The sequence below is a fragment of the Saccoglossus kowalevskii genome, chromosome 3, assembly GCF_978046115.1.
Source record: "Saccoglossus kowalevskii chromosome 3, keSacKowa6.1, whole genome shotgun sequence".
Taxonomy (NCBI): domain Eukaryota; kingdom Metazoa; phylum Hemichordata; class Enteropneusta; family Harrimaniidae; genus Saccoglossus; species Saccoglossus kowalevskii.
The window spans coordinates 25,554,520-25,577,012 of NC_140643.1; the positions used below are offsets into that span (position 1 = coordinate 25,554,520).

The 22,493-nt window shown below is 35.8% G+C and overlaps 1 protein-coding gene and 3 non-coding genes across 4 annotated transcripts in view; all 4 read left to right on the top strand.

The window, feature by feature from the left end:
- Nucleotides 1–20,589, top strand: part of LOC100366998 (centromere protein I-like) — an 80,113-nt gene extending 59,524 nt beyond the window's left edge. The window contains exons 3-18 of the mRNA XM_085497399.1: nucleotides 4,141–4,256; nucleotides 6,401–6,538; nucleotides 8,002–8,120; nucleotides 9,300–9,407; nucleotides 9,548–9,643; nucleotides 10,360–10,590; nucleotides 10,983–11,138; nucleotides 11,266–11,386; nucleotides 11,516–11,601; nucleotides 12,574–12,691; nucleotides 14,658–14,850; nucleotides 15,899–16,049; nucleotides 16,600–16,724; nucleotides 18,906–18,954; nucleotides 19,324–19,542; nucleotides 20,030–20,589. Of these exons, the coding sequence (XP_085353525.1) occupies nucleotides 4,141–4,256; nucleotides 6,401–6,538; nucleotides 8,002–8,120; nucleotides 9,300–9,407; nucleotides 9,548–9,643; nucleotides 10,360–10,590; nucleotides 10,983–11,138; nucleotides 11,266–11,386; nucleotides 11,516–11,601; nucleotides 12,574–12,691; nucleotides 14,658–14,850; nucleotides 15,899–16,049; nucleotides 16,600–16,724; nucleotides 18,906–18,954; nucleotides 19,324–19,542; nucleotides 20,030–20,146 (2,143 nt within the window). The 3' untranslated portion in view covers nucleotides 20,147–20,589. The remainder of the gene's footprint in view (nucleotides 1–4,140; nucleotides 4,257–6,400; nucleotides 6,539–8,001; nucleotides 8,121–9,299; nucleotides 9,408–9,547; nucleotides 9,644–10,359; nucleotides 10,591–10,982; nucleotides 11,139–11,265; nucleotides 11,387–11,515; nucleotides 11,602–12,573; nucleotides 12,692–14,657; nucleotides 14,851–15,898; nucleotides 16,050–16,599; nucleotides 16,725–18,905; nucleotides 18,955–19,323; nucleotides 19,543–20,029) is intronic.
- LOC144360386 (5S ribosomal RNA) lies at nucleotides 1,004–1,122 on the top strand. The gene has a single exon (XR_013422239.2). It is a non-coding gene; the product is annotated as a 5S ribosomal RNA (ribosomal RNA).
- On the top strand, nucleotides 2,143–2,261 carry LOC144360383 (5S ribosomal RNA). The gene has a single exon (XR_013422236.2). It is a non-coding gene; the product is annotated as a 5S ribosomal RNA (ribosomal RNA).
- LOC146747637 (5S ribosomal RNA) lies at nucleotides 3,282–3,400 on the top strand. The gene has a single exon (XR_014929066.1). It is a non-coding gene; the product is annotated as a 5S ribosomal RNA (ribosomal RNA).
- Nucleotides 20,590–22,493: the final 1,904 nt, after the last annotated feature.

Sequence of the window (22,493 nt, forward strand, 5' to 3'; positions counted from 1 at the left end):
TCTTTGTTTTTTCTCAAAATTATACATCGTATTTACATTCAAATGCGATGTTTTGCCTGTATAAGACTTTGACGCTATTATTCACGCACTTTTTTGGCGACCAAAATGACATCTAAGCCATGAAATGAATGACCGAAAGAGGGCGCACCACATTGGAGCTCACGAGTCACTTCAAGAATGAATAATAGCTGATGCATGATTATCTGACAGAAATATACACTGTAAAGGTAAAATATATTATCTGGGCTCACATTTTAGCGGTTTTGACGTTTCGCAGGTCTTAATTTCACTGTGATGTGAAAGAAACAGTGCGCTTGCATGCTATATGTTTAACGTTGTTTATTCACTGGTTTTTAATTTAAGACTTTAGCTGGCTGTCATCGTCGAAAATAAAAAGCCAGCGACTCGTTGAACTCAGCCCTGTCAGGTAAACGAACCTCATACACGTTAAACCAACAAGGCAGTCACGGAAAATAAACTAGCTTTAATAATTTGTTATCTTTAATATCTTAAATTATCAACAACCCACATTCATCTATAACTCGGCGTCACGTGCAAATAATGTACATGACATAGCTATAATAGATGTGTAGGTTTTTATCCCGTTGTGTAAAATTTTCGAATCGTTAATTTCTCTATGTTTTGCATATGTGGCACGTGTCCTTCCGCGGGTAAAACACACAGTGACTAATAATGGACTGTATTCCGAGTAGTGTGGGAACTCTGAGTGCAAAGCGATAATTTTTGTTGGACTTTTAGCATCGAATCTGGGTCGAAAAGAGTCGGAATTATGTGGTCGATTGGAAATCGACTTGCAACTTGCGGCACGTGGCCGGATTGAGTCTAAAACAAAAACTCGAGTGTGCACCACGATGATGATTGTCGGAAAGCACTTATCGACTCAAAATGTGGAGATGGCCAACATAAAAATAGTGGATAAAACAAAATGAACTGAACCAAGACACCACGATGTTATATAGACACTTAAAAACCATTGAATGATGCCTACGGCCATACCACGTAGAATGCACCGGTTCTCGTCCGATCACCGAAGTTAAGCTGCGTCGGGCGTGGTTAGTACTTGCATGGGAGACCGGCTGGGAATACCACGTGCCGTAGGCCTTTTCTTTGTCGTTTTTCTTTGTTTTTTCTCAAAATTATACATCGTATTTACATTCAAATCCGATGTTTTGCCTGTATAAGACTTTGACGCTATTATTCACGCACTTTTTTGGCGACCAAAATGACATCTAAGCCATGAAATGAATGACCGAAAGAGGGCGCACCACATTGGAGCCCACGAGTCACTTCAAGAATGAATAATAGCTGATGCATGATTATCTGACAGAAATATACACTGTAAAGGTAAAATATATTCTCTGGGCTCACATTTTAGCGGTTTTGACGTTTCGCAGGTCTTAATTTCACTGAGATGTGAAAGAAACAGTGCGCTTGCATGCTATATGTTTAACGTTGTTTATTCACTGGTTTTTAATTTAGCGACTTTAGCTGGCTGTCATCGTCGAAAATAAAAAGCCAGCGACTCGTTGAACTCAGCCCTGTCAGGTAAACGAACCTCATACACGTTAAACCAACAAGGCAGTCACGGAAAATAAACTAGCTTTAATAATTTGTTATCTTTAATATCTTAAATTATCAACAACCCACATTCATCTATAACTCGGCGTCACGTGCAAATAATGTACATGACATAGCTATAATAGATGTGTAGGTTTTTATCCCGTTGTGTAAAATTTTCGAATCGTTAATTTCTCCATGTTTTGCATATGTGGCACGTGTCCTTCCGCGGGTAAAACACACAGTGACTAATAATGGACTGTATTCCGAGTAGTGTGGGAACTCTGAGTGCAAAGCGATAATTTTTGTTGGACTTTTAGCATCGAATCTGGGTCGAAAAGAGTCGGAATTATGTGGTCGATTGGAAATCGACTTGCAACTTGCGGCACGTGGCCGGATTGAGTCTAAAACAAAAACTCGAGTGTGCACCACGATGATGATTGTCGGAAAGCACTTATCGACTCAAAATGTGGAGATGGCCAACATAAAAATAGTGGATAAAACAAAATGAACTGAACCAAGACACCACGATGTTATATAGACACTTAAAAACCATTGAATGATGCATACGGCCATACCACGTAGAATGCACCGGTTCTCGTCCGATCACCGAAGTTAAGCTGCGTCGGGCGTGGTTAGTACTTGCATGGGAGACCGGCTGGGAATACCACGTGCCGTAGGCCTTTTCTTTGTCGTTTTTCTTTGTTTTTTCTCAAAATTATACATCGTATTTACATTCAAATCCGATGTTTTGCCTGTATAAGACTTTGACGCTATTATTCACGCACTTTTTTGGCGACCAAAATGACATCTAAGCCATGAAATGAATGACCGAAAGAGGGCGCACCACATTGGAGCCCACGAGTCACTTCAAGAATGAATAATAGCTGATGCATGATTATCTGACAGAAATATACACTGTAAAGGTAAAATATATTCTCTGGGCTCACATTTTAGCGGTTTTGACGTTTCGCAGGTCTTAATTTCACTGAGATGTGAAAGAAACAGTGCGCTTGCATGCTATATGTTTAACGTTGTTTATTCACTGGTTTTTAATTTAGCGACTTTAGCTGGCTGTCATCGTCGAAAATAAAAAGCCAGCGACTCGTTGAACTCAGCCCTGTCAGGTAAACGAACCTCATACACGTTAAACCAACAAGGCAGTCACGGAAAATAAACTAGCTTTAATAATTTGTTATCTTTAATATCTTAAATTATCAACAACCCACATTCATCTATAACTCGGCGTCACGTGCAAATAATGTACATGACATAGCTATAATAGATGTGTAGGTTTTTATCCCGTTGTGTAAAATTTTCGAATCGTTAATTTCTCCATGTTTTGCATATGTGGCACGTGTCCTTCCGCGGGTAAAACACACAGTGACTAATAATGGACTGTATTCCGAGTAGTGTGGGAACTCTGAGTGCAAAGCGATAATTTTTGTTGGACTTTTAGCATCGAATCTGGGTCGAAAAGAGTCGGAATTATGTGGTCGATTGGAAATCGACTTGCAACTTGCGGCACGTGGCCGGATTGAGTCTAAAACAAAAACTCGAGTGTGCACCACGATGATGATTGTCGGAAAGCACTTATCGACTCAAAATGTGGAGATGGCCAACATAAAAATAGTGGATAATACAAAATGAACTGAACCAAGACACCACGATGTTATATAGACACTTAAAAACCTTTGAATGATGCCTACGGCCATACCACGTAGAATGCACCGGTTCTCGTCCGATCACCGAAGTTAAGCTGCGTCGGGCGTGGTTAGTACTTGCATGGGAGACCGGCTGGGAATACCACGTGCCGTAGGCTTTTTCTTTGTCGTTTTTCTTTGTTTTTTCTCAAAATTATACATCGTATTTACATTCAAATCCGATGTTTTGCCTGTATAAGACTTTGACGCTATTATTCACGCACTTTTTTGGCGACCAAAATGACATCTAAGCCATGAAATGAATGACCGAAAGAGGGCGCACCACATTGGAGCCCACGAGTCACTTCAAGAATGAATAATAGCTGATGCATGATTATCTGACAGAAATATACACTGTAGAAGTAAAATATATTCGCTGTGCTCACATTTTAGTGGTTTTGGCGTTTCGCAGGTCTTAATTTCACGGTGATGTGATAGAAACAGTGCGCTTGCATGCTTTATGTTTAACGTTGTTTATTCACTGTTTTTTTATTGAGCGACTTTAACTGGCTGTCATCGGCGAAAATAAAACCCAGCGAACTATTGCCGATGATCCAGTGTTTAATCACTGTAGCTGTATTTGCCGACTGCCTTTTCTTAGCCCGGAAGACAGCGCTTTCTGTGACGACACAACGCGGAAGCCAGTTTTTCCGGGAGGTCAAAGTTCATGCGAGACTTGCGCGAGATTTGAACTGTAACCGCGGTCTGATTTTGACTGTAGATGGTTTGCTATGTTTTTACTGTTTTTAAATCACGCGATTTTGACTGATTTACTTTACGCTAAGAAAACTTGATTTATGAATGGTATTCCCGGACTATGCTAGTTTCTCTACAGATTCTCGGTTTGCTGATGTTACAGAACAACCATGCCCCTGACAGAGAATGATCAACAAAAACAACAAGCGTCCAAATCGGGCAATGGGAAGAAAAAAACACTGGTGGCTTTAAGGAATGCTATAACGTATTTCACTGACGGTATGAATTTATGAATATTTTTGTCGATCAACGATAATATTACATGTAAATGGAAAAAAAGTCGTAGAACTATCGTGTGGGGAATACAACCACTACGTTCGCGGGCTAGTACCTCGACGTATGGTCAATATTGTGAACTATTAGCTATTAGGGAAGGACCATTTGATATCGGGGGGGGGGGGTTGTGAAAAAAAAATTCTATGACTATGCATGTAAAAAAAAAATCTGAAACTTTTAGACCCCTTGAAAAAAACAAGACAAGACAGGACAAAAAATACAATTTTTAAAGAATGATTTTTATTGATCCTTTCCCTCAACAATTTCTTCAACTATGTTGTTTAACAGTTCTTTCACAATGACTTTCTGCTGTATTTCTCTATAAACTGTCTCAAACAATTCATTTATTATCGATAGGGGTGGTGGATTGACGAACATCTTATGGACTGAGGGCAGTATTGCATTAGCTAACGAAATACGTAACAGACGTATTATTCCATGATAAAATATTTCAGGTGTGATCCAGATAGAAGTAAACACGAAAACAATATTAGAATACGAAACTGAATACGAAGAAAACCTATGTCGATACAGCACTCAAATTTATCCGTAATTGGATCATTCACTAGTGTGATGGTGCTGATGTTCGACGTTATTACTTTCATTATACAATTTAGTATAAAAATCGATTAAATCCAAAATGTACATTTCTGTAATGAGCTCATGGATCAAATTCGTTGTAACTATGATATCGTTACAACTAATTTTAGTATAGTATTGCTCATTGTTTAGTTGATGAAAGCTTTCATATATATAGTCAGTTGTATTCATGTTTTGTTTGGGTTCATTGGTAGTAATTTTGGATATCTCAACTTTGGTTGCCTCAATGTAATTTTCAAGGCTACTGTTATGCGAGTCTGGTGGGTTCCATGTTGATTTCATTTTGAAAGGATGTTGTTGAGATTGTTTATCACGCATTAGATATTTGATACGCATTCTCCTAAATAGCATAGACATGTATCTGAGCAAAGTGTGATAGGTTGGCTTAGGTGGGGTTGGTATAAATTTGAGTCCGTTGCCAAGGGCAATGACCTCTGTTGGGGTTAGAATTTTACTCGAAAAACTCTGAATAAAATTTGAAACCAACTGAGCTTGATCACCTAACAGTTTATTTTTAGCCAGTTTTGCATTGTAATTTTTTATTCGTTTGCATCTTGCAATGTGTTTCTTACGTGAGAAGTGTCTATTGCGTTTTGTGTTATTGATTGTATGGACAGAGTCATTTGAACCGCAAGATGATCCCAAAATTGCAAGAGAAATCTACAATTTTTACAAATCCTAATGCAAAATAGTAAGCTTGTGAAAGAACTGGTTTGTGTTCATCTCAGACTGTTTTTGCTAGTCGCTGTGTAATACTTGCTTTTTGTGTTTTTTAATGCAGTAATAATTTCGCTCATATCTGTTTTCTGTTCCTATTTTTTCTATGATTTTGATTATAACTCATTATGTCCGTTTTGTTGAAAATTTACAAGGAAATCACAACATGCACGAGAAAACTTTTATGTTCTAGTTCATTTATGCATGGATGTACTATTTATGTTTTCCTGTAACATGTTGTATGTGATGTATATATTTGGACATTTATTCAGGTATAATCACGAAAAAATTTAATCTCGATTAGATCCATACAATCTTTTTTTTTTTAAATGTTTTTGTGCTAGGCGACAGTTCTGGACATTGAGTATTACTGTTGTCTCTCCTGACTTTTTTTTTGTAATTGGAAATTGCAAGTGCTGACACATTTTGCCACAGAAGTTATATTCATGTTTGGGACTACATGACAAGGCTGTGTCTCTCTATCAAATGGAAATTTTAATGCACTATCCTGGCGTCAACCAGGCCCGGTCGAACACAAGCACCTGCAGACCTTAACCAAGGTTCCACCAAAGTCTCATTTGTTAGTGAATTAATCTCGGCCAGTGGTATTGACCTTCCCTTTGAGTTTGTGGCACACTCACCCAGGGTAGGGGACGAGCCTAAGGTATGATTTGAACTTGGGTCTACCGATCATGAGTCTGATGCTACCAATGACCGGTAGATCCATACGATCTAAGTTTTTAATATATTGACAACTTTTTTTTCTACAGCAAGGTCAAGTGCCAAGTATAGAGGAAATCTAAATTTACATCTAGCATTGGAAAACATTGAACAGTCCTCCCGGAGCAGTGGTCTGACACCTCCTCATATTCTGAAACTTGTTAAAAGCATTACCACAGGAAAATGGAGTAAGTTAAAAATATTCACACAATTATGCCAAATATATTAAATAGTGTGTTTTTGGTAAAGCCAAAAAAAAAAAAAAAATTGTGCGGTTCCGGTAACATGCAATTCAAAAACCATGGGGTACATGTACAAATTTGGATCAACTTTTATTAGTTTTTTGTTTCATCTGACATCATTTAAATGGCGTGGTGTTTACGCAAGGTCTTTTAAATTTTGCCAAGATTCTTGATAATCTATAGTTGCATTCAAGTCTCATTGTAATCTTGTGTGCACCATTTTTTCATGTTTTGACAAAAAAAGTAAGCGATACATTTTAGGGTAGGGTAGGGTGATCTGAACCACACCATTTATTTTATCATTGAAAAAAAAAAAATAGAATAAGTTTGTTTGAATAACTTTTTAATTCCCAGTTCCTGAATTCATAGTACTGTGGAATACTTTATTTTCGCTGAAAAGGCTTTTTGGGCGTTTTGCTTAGAATTTATTTTCACTGATTTTTGATGAGATTAATGTAAAATATAGGAAAAAATGTATATTCACCGGATTTTATTTTCACGGAATCATCCCTTCAGCGAAAATAGCGAAAATAAATTCCAAGTGAAAATAAAGTATTCTACAGTATTTGCTCGTTCATCATTTGTGCACTTTAATGCGCAGAGTCGCAATATACAGAACATCAATGTTTTCAACTCGCAACATAGAAAAAATCCCCTGAAATAAGACTGCCATCATCTTTCAACTAACTCGGACCAGTCTCTGACAATTTGCATACTGTTTTGCCTAAGCAAGAATAACGAGCATGCAAGTTCTCTTTGGCTATAGCCTACTATTTTATTTATTTTTTTTCCAGGTATTTTGGGAGTTGTCACGGTCACATTTACTCTGTGAAACACACACACATACCATCTCTATTTCACTCCATTTTCTCTGAAAAATTGTCTTTTTCAACTGGAAATCCTCATTTCTCAGATGACTTAAATAGTTGTTCTAGCAGCACACTCCGCTATCTTTAAAAAACGCTGACTTCTTCTGAGTTGCATGTCTACTGTGTTCTTTTGACTTTTATATTTTTGTCCTATCCTCGCTCGTTGCTAGGTAGGTTACACATGCGCAAATAGAATTACATCACGTCTGACGGTAAATCGTGAATCAGGAATTATCATTTAATTAATTTGGCATTGTAATCAACACTAACAAAATGCTGCTGATCATATTGGTCCATAATTGTTAGAGGTGCATTTTGGCACATGACACAATGTACATATTTTCATGTAAAGAATTCGTCCCACATGCAGCTAGAAACAGGAAACGGGAAAATATCCAGTTTGGCCATACTAATCTAGACAAGTTTGGGTTACCAGAAACACTGTTTTTTTTGTTTATTAATAACATAATTGTCCTGTAATTACTCATTTATCAGTGATAAAATTACTTAGATATATTTTTTTCACTTTTTGTTTTACAGCTGAAATTGTTAGTTCTCGCCTTATTAGGTCCTTGATCCCTGCTGCACATGTTCCACATAATGCTGTGGTTTTTGCCGTGTCCAGCCTATCGGCGAAAAACATATCTGACAATATGAAGGTAGAGTACCGGTATATAGTATCTAGTCTGTAGTTTATAGAGCGTTGTATTTTTTGGTTTGATTTTAAGTACATACGCATGGTGGAGATAGTAGAATGAAGTTTGATACTACATTTGTACCATACTGCATATGGTATTAAACTTTAATAAATTATTATATTAACATCTGGATCAATAGCATAGCAGTGTGTATACAAGTTACAACCATAGTCCCTGTCATAAGGGGACAGTGACATGACTAAAGTACATATCTAATGTATCTCTAACCTATGTTATAGCATAGATGCTCATATTATTCATATTTTATTAAAATTTTATCCTGCTGAATAATGAACTACTACGCAACCAATCAAATTGTTGCTGTGATTGTGAATTTCTCTGAGCTGTATCACTGAAATGCCTTCACCGATCATGTTAAATCTTGTTGCATATATGCACACGTACTTGTTTCATCAGATTCAAAATCAAGCGTTTCTGCCATTTTGTAACTAGATCTTGGTCTTGTTGCACATCATTTTGTTTTTTTAGATCTGATTCAAAGTAATGAATGTGATTCCAGAGTTTGTATCTCTGACATGCCTTGATTGCTTATGTTTACACTTATAGTAAATATCAGTAAATTAATTGCTTTTATTTTATTATCACTTGAACGTCAGCTGACTGGGAAAAATAAAACATCATAGTCTGAGCAGTTATTCCCGTAAAGCATCCCAGTCGTTAGGTCACATGATGTATAATATGGGTCTAAAGCAGCATTTACACAAATGTAGTGTTTAATGTTATACATTAAATTAATTTAGTACTTTATTTAGATCAGTTTTTGTTTTAATTGTATTCATTCTAGTAATTGTTTTTAACATTTATTTTTTAACTCAGTCTTTATTTTATTCTTATTTCTATTATTGTATTTAGAATTGTCCTAGTCTTGTAATTCTTTTTACTTACCATACTGAACCCTCTGATGGTTTGGTAGTGTAATAAAGTTATTATTATTATTAAATTAATATTAAATTTGGCTTTAGCCCCTCCCCCTTCCCCAAAAATAGATCTGTTCCCGGTCTGGTCTAAAATGTTGTGAGAAACCTAACTTGCTGCCACACTGCTAGGATTTACAAATGTTAATGAAATAATTTAATAAATATGTTAAATTGATTAAATGCATAACTATTTTTTTGCCAGTGTCTTTTTGTGAGATGGATGGTCTTAATATATGAATATGTAGATAATAAAGACACACTGCATTCACTCTACGGAATCCTGTTCCTTTTTCTAGACAGTGACATCTTGGTGAGTTAGAATTCTCTAATTATTCAATTATTATTACCGGTAATTACTGAGTTCTGCCTTTGATAGGTTTCTCAGTTTCATTAATCTTACTTTTGTTTAAGCCTGTAATTACTACTGTAACGACTCTTGTTATGTTTCAGTGTGTACATATATGCCGTTTGTTGTATCTTATGACACAAAGGGGAGATGTGAAACAATATCGTGTGCGTAAACTACTAGATATCCAGTCTAAAGTAGTAAGTATTCTGAGCATATACTGATCACTGGTAGCATGGTGGTCATTGCGGCAAGTCTTCAGTAGGTCCTGAATTGAAATCCTATCTAGGAACACCAGACATGAATTGACCTACACCCAGTGAGACAGCACATCGAAGCCTCTAAGGATTAAGTCACTATCAGATGCAACTGACAATAATTGCATTGTGACAGAAAGCTGGCTACCCTGTCACATAATCCCGAATTAGTGTGTCCCCTTAAGCCAATATGATGCACCACTGATTTTCTGTGATGCAACTAGTTATGCTAATTTATTGATGCGAAAGAAAATGTATGTACATTGATATACCCCTGCAGTGATTGCGGAAAAAATTTGGAAAAATATAATCCATAATTTATAAACAAAAACATTTCCTTTGTGTCTGATGTCACTTAAACAGTCACATACAATTTTATTTTTTTCTTGAAGACCAACCTACTTAGTAGTCAACAGCTGACTCAACTTTTGAGGGATTTCATTTTGACTTAAACGATATGAAATATAGCTTCTGTGGCAATTAAAATGTGTTTCATGTATTCCCAGACAAAACTATTGCCAGTATGTATAGTTGGTTTGATAGCTAGCAGACAATTTCTGTGTCTTTATATTGTATCTGTATTCATCCATTGATTGCCATAGTACAGATGACAATATTAAATACTAAATTAAATATTATTTGATTACTTGCACTACTAGGGAGTACAGCCACATATTATGGCGCTGTTGTCAGTTTACAAACTGTACTCTCCTAACATGGTCACAGTGTCTAGCCGCATCGGTAATCAGTCCTACTTCAAACAGAGTGATCAGAAATGGGCTCAGATAATTCATTTAGTACAAGAGAAGAATAAACGACTGAATGAAGATGAGGATGAAGCTGAGGATGCAAATGAACCATCCTCTAGAGCATTGGATGTCCATCAACCTGTGAGTCTATCGCTTATTTCTACAAATACAATGTACAAAGAGTGGATACAGCAAGTACACTCCCAACATTCAATATATTCACTCTTGACTATATAATACAGTCAAACCTGTGTATAGTGACCAACCAAAAGACTTCATCAAAATCAAATAAGTCTGACTTGAGAGGGAGGGATCTGCAAAAATATTGCTGAAAGAGTGGTCACATAAGACAGGTGGTCTTTATACACAGTTTGCTCATATGTTATGATTTGGAACTGCCTAAAAGTGGTGACTATGTGATCATTGTATACAGGTGGACACTAACACAGGTTCAACTGTAATAGTCTACTAGGGTATCCCAACCATTGCACATAAATAGTCTACTGACAAACATCTTTTGCGTGTTATTGTAGAGGAAACGACGCAAGCTTGATGTCATCCCTGTACTTGAAACTATCGACAGAAATGAACGCGTGCCACAAAGTGTCAAGTCTCTTAGGAAGCGTATGGTGCCATTAGAGCAAATAGAGAATTTCAAACAGTTACTACAAAACATTGATGTAGTTGTGGTAAGTTTACTAAGAGAAAGAAGAGGAGTCTGACACTGGGTCAGCTGCTTTGGCGTAAACTTTCAACAAAGTAAATAAAAAGATTGTTGACATTTTAACAATCAATATTTGTACATTGCGTTGACAGCTTCCCAATCGAATAGCATCTATTCTACAGTCTCCTCATCTCTACCATGTATTGACACTGTTTCCTGACAAGACTATTGCTCCAAGGCTTAGTTACTGGATACATGTATCCCTATACAGAGGTAATGTAGAAATTCACTAAAAATTAATAATTAATAAATATTATTTCCACCTGACATCATATGTTAAGATTCATCCAAAGTGGTTGTGTTCTCATTTCTGTGTTTGTTTTGGGGTCTAATTTTCAATAGAAATCATTGCATATCCCAAAAGCGGTGAAAATCCTAAAGCTACAGCTCTACTGCAAGTGATCACTGATTTTACAGATCACCTCCAAGTAAGTTAAATTACAATTACTGTCAGTATTACCATATACAAGTATTAACAATAAAGTGGGTATAAACTCACCCACATTTGTATATTATACTATCATACAATCTGGGTTTACAAGTATGGTACAAACAAATGATCAAATATAGACTGCAGCACTGTATTACAGCATATTGCATACTTTTATTAGTCAGTCTGACCCATGTTAGTAGTGACCACCTTTATCTCCAATCACCACCATTATCTCACTTTTTCATTGACTTGACCACATACATGTAAGAGTTCAATAAGGACACCTGTCAATAGCTTTGAGCAGTCAACAGCCGGCAAACCCATTAACAGAACTGGAAAAAATAAACAATACATAAAGAAAATACAAACAAAATACAAGAATAAGCAGATATACATCAAAATGACAAAGTAACAAAATAAAATTGAGAATAATTATAGAGTACAGATTTAAAACTATATAAAGATGAAAAAATATTAATATTACATTTAAATAAAATGTCATTAAATAATGTCATACACCTTAAAAGTGATGAATGCTTCCTGCAGTTGACTGATCCACAGTCAGGTTTCAAAAATTGTCTGTATTGTATTGTATTGTATTGCAATGGTGTGGTCAAATACCTGTGAATAAAGACCAAAATAATGGAAGATGATTATATATGTCTCTACATGAGACAATTTCAATTTAATCAAAATAAACATGCATGTCTTTTAAATATTTGTTGATGCCCTTGAAACTGAAAATTATCATCATTATTTTTGTTCAACGATTTGTTAATCAACTTCCATATAAAGACCACCTGTTTATAAAAGACAATTTTCCAACAGTGGTTGATCAGTCAATTCGCATAATGAGCCAGGTTTGCTAAAATTGCATGTAGCTTTTACATTGTTTTTGAACAAATTCTTGTTTTAATTAATTCAAATACTAATACCCCCCAAAAAACTGCTATTCATTTGTTGTTAGGAAAGCATCCCTGTGTGTGAATGGTTTCTAAATCAATATCTACATACTTGGAATGGTCTGGATTACCGCATTCACATACTTAATCTAATCACAAGAATGCCTATATGTTCGTTTGAAAGTAAGTATATGTTATACTGTGTTTCAAGGATGCTTATATTATTGCGAAATTAAATGGTTTGCATGATGTGTTTGTGCACCTTCCTCTCCATCAATCACTAAAGCAAGCAAAGGTAAAAACTAGTTGCTGATTCATAAACACCATAAATATTTATTTGCAATGTAAAGATTATAATTCTGATACATACTTAAAAGAGTGGTGGTGGTGATGGTGGTCGTCGTCGTCTCGAGTTGTGTTCTATATAGGACTCATAAATACATTGTTTACATGAAATTCGCTGTGTGACGACCATCGCCCTTTAATGTATCTATTTGATGCTGCAATGATGCAGTTTTGAAGTTACTGTTATGCAATGTAGTGTTTTTGCTCATTAGACCAGACTTGTATTATCCCTTGTTTCGCGAACTCGCCGAATGAGCAGGAGCCGAGAAATGAAATATAAATACTTTATGCACGTTGGTTGACAGTGAATCTCGGGTATTGACCTCTCTGCGTGCTGCTTGAGACTACTAGGCGAACATGGCGGCGGCGTGGTTTGTGGTGACATGCCGTGAAACTCTGTCGTCAAAAACCGAGAAATTCCTCATTAATGCTGAAAATTGTGCCACCATTGGTGACATTGCCAACCAGGTTATACATTGAATAAAATTTTATTTCATTTCTTCTCTCCGATCAATGATCTCACTTACAATTCTTTGAGAATCACACAAATTTAATGGAAAAAAAGATTTTATTTTATTTTTTTTCGCCCTCTTCAAAAAAATTGACTTATAAAAACTCAAGAAACAAGGAATAAAAAAAGTCTGGCCTCAACAATGTGCCACTGATGCAGTGCGATGAATCAACCATTCTATGTGACGTATGCAAATACTAGTATTAAAGTGATTAGAAAAGTTTAATGTAAATGCTCAGTTGTGTCTGATTTACATCCAGTGTGGGATAGGTGCTTTTAGATAATCTACTAACTGGGTTAGTTCTTGGTTGAAATTGATGAATATTATTTTGCTTAATTATAATCAATTTTTAGCTGTTTCCTTGTTATCTTGTGAACCACTTGAACCCTCTGAGTGCCAAAGTCAACTTTAGGCACTATCCGCAAAATAGTTCTACTTTCCGCTGATAATGTTGACGAAAGTTTTTTGATCAAAAACAAAAAGCAATGTCCTAGTTCTGTGATACTTATAAACATGGTTAGTTTTTGGTTGAAATTCATGCATATTAATGTACAAGTGATAATAATTAATTTAACAATGATATTTACTATATGAGGGCGATCTTGAATCTGGCCTGAAGCTAAACAAATATTCCTAAAAATCAGAAGAAAAATACCAAACTTTCACAAGCAATCAATTCATTAAGATTAGGCTAAAAAAGTTTAACCACATTTTTGCATAGAAAATCCCCCTTGCATACACACTAAACTTACAGCACATTCCTTGGGTATTTGAAAGCAAATTCCAAATATGGAATGATTACGTGCATAAGCGTCATCTAATAATAAAAACAAACATGGCTGCCACTAGGGTTTGACCGGACTCCATACAAAGAAGTTCGTGAATTCTGTTCTAAACTTTTTGGATTTCGGCATTCCCATCATGTATCCTTGGAAGGAAAAGATTATAATAATAAGGTTATTACAACGATACATCAAAGTATATATGCACTCAGACAGTACGCTGTTGCATCGACCTCCGCTGCATGTCGGTCGATACTGCCGCTGTACTGTCTTCGTGCATACTTTGAGGTATCCTTGTAATAACCTCATAGTATTACTAACTCACTGTAGATCAGATTGGTGTCACATTTTGAATCCTAATGCCTGAGCCTATATCAACTGACAACTTTTTTGTATTTAATAGTCTTGAGTGTTAAATTTAAAATTTTTCCTATAAACATTTCATGCCTCCAATTGCCTTGGCACACAGGAGTTCTAAGTTTTCTTTGGAGTTGTTTTCATTCTTCCTAGAAATGAATGACTTACTTTTGGAGCCACTTCGTAAGTTGTACTTTTGTTCTGGTGTCTACTTCAAATGTCTACTTCTGTGGTGTTTCACTGAGTTGTTAAGAAACCTGATGTCCGTAGAAGTACCCAGACATCGACGGGCAGTCGCTAAGCAACAAGAGACCAACATCGCTGAAAGTACCATACTGTTGAATGAGTGAGTATGATACACAAGAATGAGAGAAAGTTGTTATTATATAACGACTCTGCCTCTGTACTGCGTTGAAGGTGTTGATGTGAACTCATAAGCTATTAATATTAGTAGTGATGAACCCTTGAAATGAGATTGCTGTGAACGGTATGCATGAAATAATGACTGCATAAAGTCAAAACTTGTTTGTGAATTATAGAGTACAGTAGGGCCAATTACGATATATAATTTTGGGTTAAACAATAAAGCCAAATTACTGTAACAATGAACACAATGATTAACATATTCTTGTGTGGTATGGTATTTGTCTGGGGGGAAAAATGCATCTGCCTCACTAGGTTGAATATGTTGTCACAACTGCCTACACTTTTATTCAGTGGTCATTTCTGTTCTGCAGATTTGTAACACATTATTGTGAAATATATGAATATTCTTAATGATTTACATGGAACAAGAAGTGGTGCCATGACTGTGGCTTTTATATCTGCATGGTATAACCATCAATTCACAAAATTGGAAATGATTTAGAATATAATATTCCAAATATGCTATCTTTTATTAAAAATGGGACCAAGACAGAAATAGAGATCCCTCTCTAACATTTGGGGGTCCAAAAATAATAATCCCTGCGATTTATGTTGTTTGATTTAACGTGTTTAATTTAGTTATTTTTGCTGTCAACAAAATTGAGCAAAACTATTCATATAACTGATTGTCTGGTGGCATTGTCGCCACTGTAAACTTTGCATTTTTGATTTCTTAAAAAACGTTCAGAAAGGTACCTTGAGTTGATTTTTCATTTTGTGAGGATAATTTCAATTCTCTAATTTTGGTGAATATTTTTGTCATTTTTGGTTAAAAAATGCTATTTTGGACTTCAAAAACTACTGGCCTGATTGCTTTGATGTTTTATACAATGAATGTTCATTGTATAGGTACCTTTGGTGAACTTCTTTCTGTGACAATATTTTCAATTTAATTGCTTTTAGATATTACATCACCCATAGTGAAGCAGCTGAATGTTTGACCATGTTTGTGTGTTTTCCTCTTGTAGTACCATATTTGGACAACAAACGGAGCAAATCAGCACTGACAATACAATTGTGGAATTTATTAACTTTGTTGACAACATATGTGTGGTTGGATTACAAGTTGAAAAGAACAATGCATTGTTAATGAGCTATGTATTAGATTTCTTCCATGTGGTATGTATTCTTACTGTTTAGACTGCACTCTGTGTAATTATGAGAATTTGTTCTCAAATTACTGTCAAACACTTTGAAAAATGTCATTTAGGCAAATCTATTGATACCGATCTCGTCTCAAGCTGTTCCAGATCTAGATTGTTAATGCAATTTCTGGATTCAGCCAAAACATGTATTAAGGTTTCTAAAATGGTACAACTGTATTCCGATTTTAGAGCTTTGCTCTTAGTGAACATACAATGGATACAGCTGCATCATCTGTGTACTTAAATGTATGTGTTGCGTATATGTTGTATGCATTTGTATGTCTCCAGGTCATTTACACTCATGCTGAGCAGAGCAAATCATCACGATGTAGCATATATTTGTCTGAAATCATGTGTGAATTGCATCATTTAAAATTGAAGTGTATCAACTATTATTACCCTTAAGGGCAAGTTTTTTTAACTTGAAAATATGATGAATTTTGTTTATTCCAACATGTAAATGATTGTACAGCAGTGCTGTTTATATGGATAATGATGTCATAGTAACTTCTCTTTCTTCATAGACAAGTGGACTCTATTCCAGACATGGCTTCAAATTTCTACAGCTTCCATCATCACCCATAGTGAAGAGAGCTTTGTATGGTAATAGTGCTGTGTTTGTCTCCAAGATAAATGAGCTTCTCTGTCGGTAAGTACAGGCTTTACTGATCATAGTGTTGGCGATCCGCTCCGCTAGGATTGCCCTTATAATCACTTTTGTCGTTTTGTGTGTGTGTGTGTCTGTGTGTGTACATTTCCAGTGTTCACGTATTATTTCTTCTGTGATTTTTTTGGCTTGGCCGATTTTGTTCAAACTTGGCAGGTAGGTCACACCTTAACCCAAGTTATAAGGAAAAATCTGAAAAAAATTTTTGGCCCACCGTTGCCATAGCAACAGCCAAAAAACTGATTTTTGGATAGCTTCGCGCCAAATGTATCTCCTCCTACAAATTTGGGATAAAACACTTCAAACATAGCTCATTCTACTCAGCTTGTGTGTGGGCACAAAGTTACTATTTGAATTTTTGATATCTGTTTTCATTACCGAGAAATTTGACCCCAAAGTTGGGGTAACTTTTCACCAGCAACGGCTCGGCTGGTTTTGTTCATACTTCACAGGTAGGTCGTGCCGTCACTAATTGGAAAAAAATCCTGGCCCACCACTGCCATTGCAACATCCAAAAACTGATTTTTGAATACTTTCGCCCCAAATGTATTACCTCCTACCAGTTTTGTACACAGTCAGCTGGCATCGGTGTCGCTGGGTGTATATGATAAAGGGAAGTTGTGCAACCAAATTTGCCGAGTTTGCAGTTTTTTGCCAATAAAAAAATAACTAAGGCAACAACTCACGGTTTTTCAGCATTTTTGTAATAAAGACATTATTCTCTATCAATAATCCGCCCAAAACAGGAACATTTCTACTAATTCTTGTGTTTTTTAGACGTTTTTCGAAAAACCTGCTATTAGGCTGCAAAAGTAGAACATTCCGGAGGGGGCGAAAGGGAAGAGCCAAATTTAACGCGTAAAAATAGAACACGTATTTTGACCTCTATGCAGTCGTTGCCAAAGAGCCCTGCGTCCATCGCCTGGCGATGCTCTTCCGTTTCACCAGTTGCGTTTTTTGACTAAAATTTGGGCAGTACTGTCAGTCACGAAAATTGATGAATAAATTAATACACATAAAATATGAATCACGGGCTAATTCAATGGTCACCGAACACTCCACTACTAAACAATCTGTGGCAAGATAGTAGCGTACTGTATATTTGACCCAGATTTGACAAGCGTGGTACAGTTTTTTGCGCGTGTCCGTAATAACGCGCACAAAGGATTGTGGGACAGAGTCCTTTATTTGCTGGCATTCTTGACTTTTGACTGCAGTTCTTTATTTATATTTTAGAGTAAATGCTTCTGATATGCTCTTAGGTTGCTTAATATCCGTCTGAAATTCTGGACTGTGGTCATATTTTTCGATTAGGAGTCGTATATTTAAATTACTCACTGTGACTAGTGTTTTGCATTATGAAGTATATTGTTATGAAGGTCAACACACTGCAATTTAGGTAAATATTTACCATTTCGTTATTTCATTATTTCGCTTTCCAGCATTTACGGGAAACGCTTCATTCTAAAAAATGCTATCGCAGAATGGTTGGAAATAATAAATGTAACAGCAGAATACGTCCTAGCACAGTCACTCTACTAGGAGAGAGTAACTGTGGTCCTTGTACTAAACTAAGTGACTTCTAAAGACTGAATGGTGTTTGCGAACTTCGTATTAGTTATAAACCGACGTCAGCTTCACGTTTATGTCACCATGGAAACAGCCAAAAAACATGTTGCTTGTTTTTGAGCGGAGCGGATCGCCAACCAGCCTACCGGCTTGTTTCTTTACTAATCATGTGTTTCTGTGCTGTGCATCTGAATCCCTTTTTGGTTTGAATTTTTATTCAATAAAAATATGCCCTCTATGGCAAAAATGACACACTGACAAACCCAATAAATTTTGGTTGCCATGGAAACACCAATTTCAGAAATGATTTTTCATTTATAACTCAAAATATGTATGAATTTTCATGAAGTTTTTTTTTGGGGGGGGGGTGTCATCCTAGATATCAATTGATTAGATTTTGGTAGAGATGCAGATTTGGTAGCCATGGAAACAACATTTTGGGGAATGTTTTGTCATTTATAACTCAAAAGTTTTAAAGTGCTTTAACCAACGCAAATTTGTTTTGTATAGTGTAGTGCATATCAGCCCAGTGACTGTATACCATAGGAGTATTTGTCTTAATACGTTACTCTTGAATTTATTATATCTTTTCAGATACAGTGATGAGGTCAATTTGATGAAGGAATCTCAAGCTGAGTATGTGGTGAGTATCTCTCTTTATTAATTTTAATCTTGTGAGAGAAAAATCTTTGTGACTTTCCTGAGTTTAAAGTGAAAATCATGAAACTTTGTAGCTGTAAAAATATCTCTGAGGTTACTTTCACAAAATTGTGTTTTAACAAATGAAAAAAAAATCATTTGGAATTTGCAAATTTTTGTTTTGTGTTTGGAGGGTGATTGATAAGCAAAGAAATTATGTGTTCTTTTTATGCACATGTTTCGATTATTTGGATATAAATGTACATGTTGTTTAGAACTCAGTGATGGCTGCTAAATAGCTTCTGCCTTAACAATAACCCATGAATGAGTCATGAATGTAAAGGTTGGATCATGCATTATCTTTTGTGAATAGGATATTTTGAAGGAGAAGATACCTATTATGAACAACTATGTCTTATGTGTCTGCAACGCTCTGTGGCAGTCTAAGGCGTTTAAGAATGCCAAGTTTCAGAACACACTCTCTGCGATTGAGACATATCTGCCGTCGTCACGGAGAGCCAATGCCAGTTTCTCTGTTTTATTGCATCCAGCTTTACAGATGTTTGTGAAAAAGCAACAAGAACTTAATCAGGTATTTGTAATGAAAAGATCACTTCTATAATAGTATATTTCTTAAATTCTCCACTGGATTCCTTATACATCTTTTACTGTAACTGAGTTTTCATTATTTAGAAATAAAAAGCAGAAATGCTGCTTAGACCTGTGGTGTCCAGGCATGTGTAGAAAGCACAGAGTCACCGCACCCCTCCCAACAGTCTTGTGAATAAAAGTATGGCCTTTATTTGTAGTCTCCAAACGAATAGTCTATATTTACACAAAAAGACATGTTTGGATTCGTAGGAATTAATGAATGGCCTGAAAAATAGTTACATCACCAGTGTTATACAGGTGATATGTCAGTCTACTGATCACTTGGTCACTATGAAAAGCGCATGGATTGACAGGTTATTGAAAAGCACTCCAATCGGTTTTGTAAGAACATGATTATGTACATTGAATTTTAATGTCTCAGTTTATCTTATTTGTTCTGATGCTGATTATATTCAATTTCTTGTCAGACACATTCAACACCTAGAACTAGAGAACTGGCTATTTTGAATTCTCTGAAGTCACATGATCTGGATGGAATCTATACATTTGCAACTACATTTGTTGGGCGGTATGCAAGAAAATAATATTGCCGCATGGATCACTTTGCCATCGTTTACCATCTCATCAGTTTCTAATTGTTTTCATTTGTAGTATAAATCCTTACAGATTGTGTACACGGTAGATAATTTTTTTACTTATTTATTGTGATAAAAATAGCAATAACAGTTAAGAAGTTGTCTGTTATTTGCTAGTCATTGTTCTTTCAGCACTGCCTATTTTTTATTCATACTGCCCATTTTTGAAGATCACAACAAGGTGATATATATATTAATCTGTGAGAATTTGTAGTTTTTGTTATTTTTATACATTTCTAGATTTTGAAGAGATTTTTTTAAATTAATAGTTAACATGTGTTTATTACAATGTTTGAGATTTTTAAAGTTTTTTGTTAAATTCATCTTGATCATGTTTTTATAAAGAGAAGTGTTTCTTTAATATTCAAGTCATTAAAGTAGTATGAACTGTGTTTTTGTCAATTTTTTAATTTTTTTTTAATTCATGTAATCCTGAGACAAAATTCTTATTGTGATACTAAATGAACACTCATGGTAAATGTTTGAGACATTTATGTACATATAAGAAACAACATCAGCTAGGAGATAAATTTTTTAAAATTTAATTTTCCTGCTATTATCAGTGCATTGTACAAAAACTATTAAAAATGTTGTTATTAAAAAGTTTAAAACTACATTAGGTAATGGTTAGTAAAAAAAGTAAGTTTTTAAATTCAGTTCTCCAAGCATTAAGAATATCAAACGATGATTTCACAGTAGTGGCATGCAAACTGAAAAAGGTTTTTGACCATTTGATTTATTAAATTTTATCACATACACTAGGGAACTAATATTAACTTTTCAGCTGAGCAAAGCGGTCCTACTATTTAACGCCCGGACACGCGAGGGAGTGTCCGGGCACGCGCGGAGGCGAACAGGGGGGAATACCTAACGCGCGGGGCAGCGGCAGCAATCCTTGTACTGTATAATATTCGTTTATGCTCAAAATTTGAACCGGAGTGGCGAATTCGAGCAGCTAACCACACTTTTTATGATCGACGCCCGGGCATTCCGGCGAGTCGAGTCCGCCATGTTGTTTACTAATTTTGGTTAGCGTTTAACAATAGGACAATACCATTCGATCCATGGGGGTGACGGTACGGTAATTATCGTGAACGGTACAGAGTTCGGTAAATCTCGTGTACGGTACAGAGGGGATATGTTCGTCCAATGTTTTTATACTTTGTAATGTAATTCAAACAAATAAATAAAAAACGTATATTCGTAGCCATGGACAAGACTTAAAATGTAATCAACCGTTTTATTCATCCATGATTTGTACAAAGATCGTATATTTTGTAAGTGTATAAAGCATTTTCCACATTAAGCTTTCAATATAGATTCTTAAACACAAAATATCAAATATATCTTTAAGTGTAAAAATCCATTTTTTTATTGTAAATGGTAACTTCCTGTAAAAACTTAAGATGCCTTTTTTATTTCCTGTACCAGTCACCCACCCCCTGTCCCCACTCTTACAGCATGCGGTAAATTTCTTATTGTACACGCAGTTTACGGTAAACCTGGTTTATACCTCTTGTCGAAAACACAAAGTTTGGCCAATCTCGTGCACAGTATAGCGTACGGAATATGTTACGTTTCGTCCACATATTTCAAAGTGTTGACGCCGCCACACATATTCAGCTGTGATTTACACTCTATTGTACAACTACAACAGAGAGGGGAACATACACTGTCCCTAGTTCAGTTCAACCACGGTCACTATTTTTTAGTAACCGTGGTTCAGCCCAAGCAAGGCACGTTTTTTTTTCAAATAAACATGACATACCAAATATGATGAACTTGTGTAATTCAGAAAAAAAAAGGTTGTCATTTGTTCCGGCTTGGAGCCTGATGGTAAGGGAAAACATTTACATAACCAGGGCGAGTTGCGTCGAGAGACAAAGCATTTTTTTTTTTAAATCAGTGTATGACGTTGCTTTTAGTTTGAACAATTTAACTTGCGGACATGATAACACCTTCTTTTCAGAACTATTACAGAGTTATGACATTGTCTTCGGTGTGGACGATTGAACTTGCCGACATGTTAATGTTTTTTTTTTTCAGAACTATTACAGAGTTATGCCATTGTCTTAGGTGTGAACATTGAACTTGCCGACGTGTTAATGTATTTTTTTCAAAACTATTAGTGTTATGCCATTGTATTCAGTGTGGACCATTGAACATACCGACGTGATAATGCCGTTCTTTGGAACTAATGGGAGGCATGCGCAATTGTACTTCCCCGTTAATATTTTAACTTGGAGTTCTGATACTGCATTATAGCGACAACGAAAAACACGTTTATCATAGCATT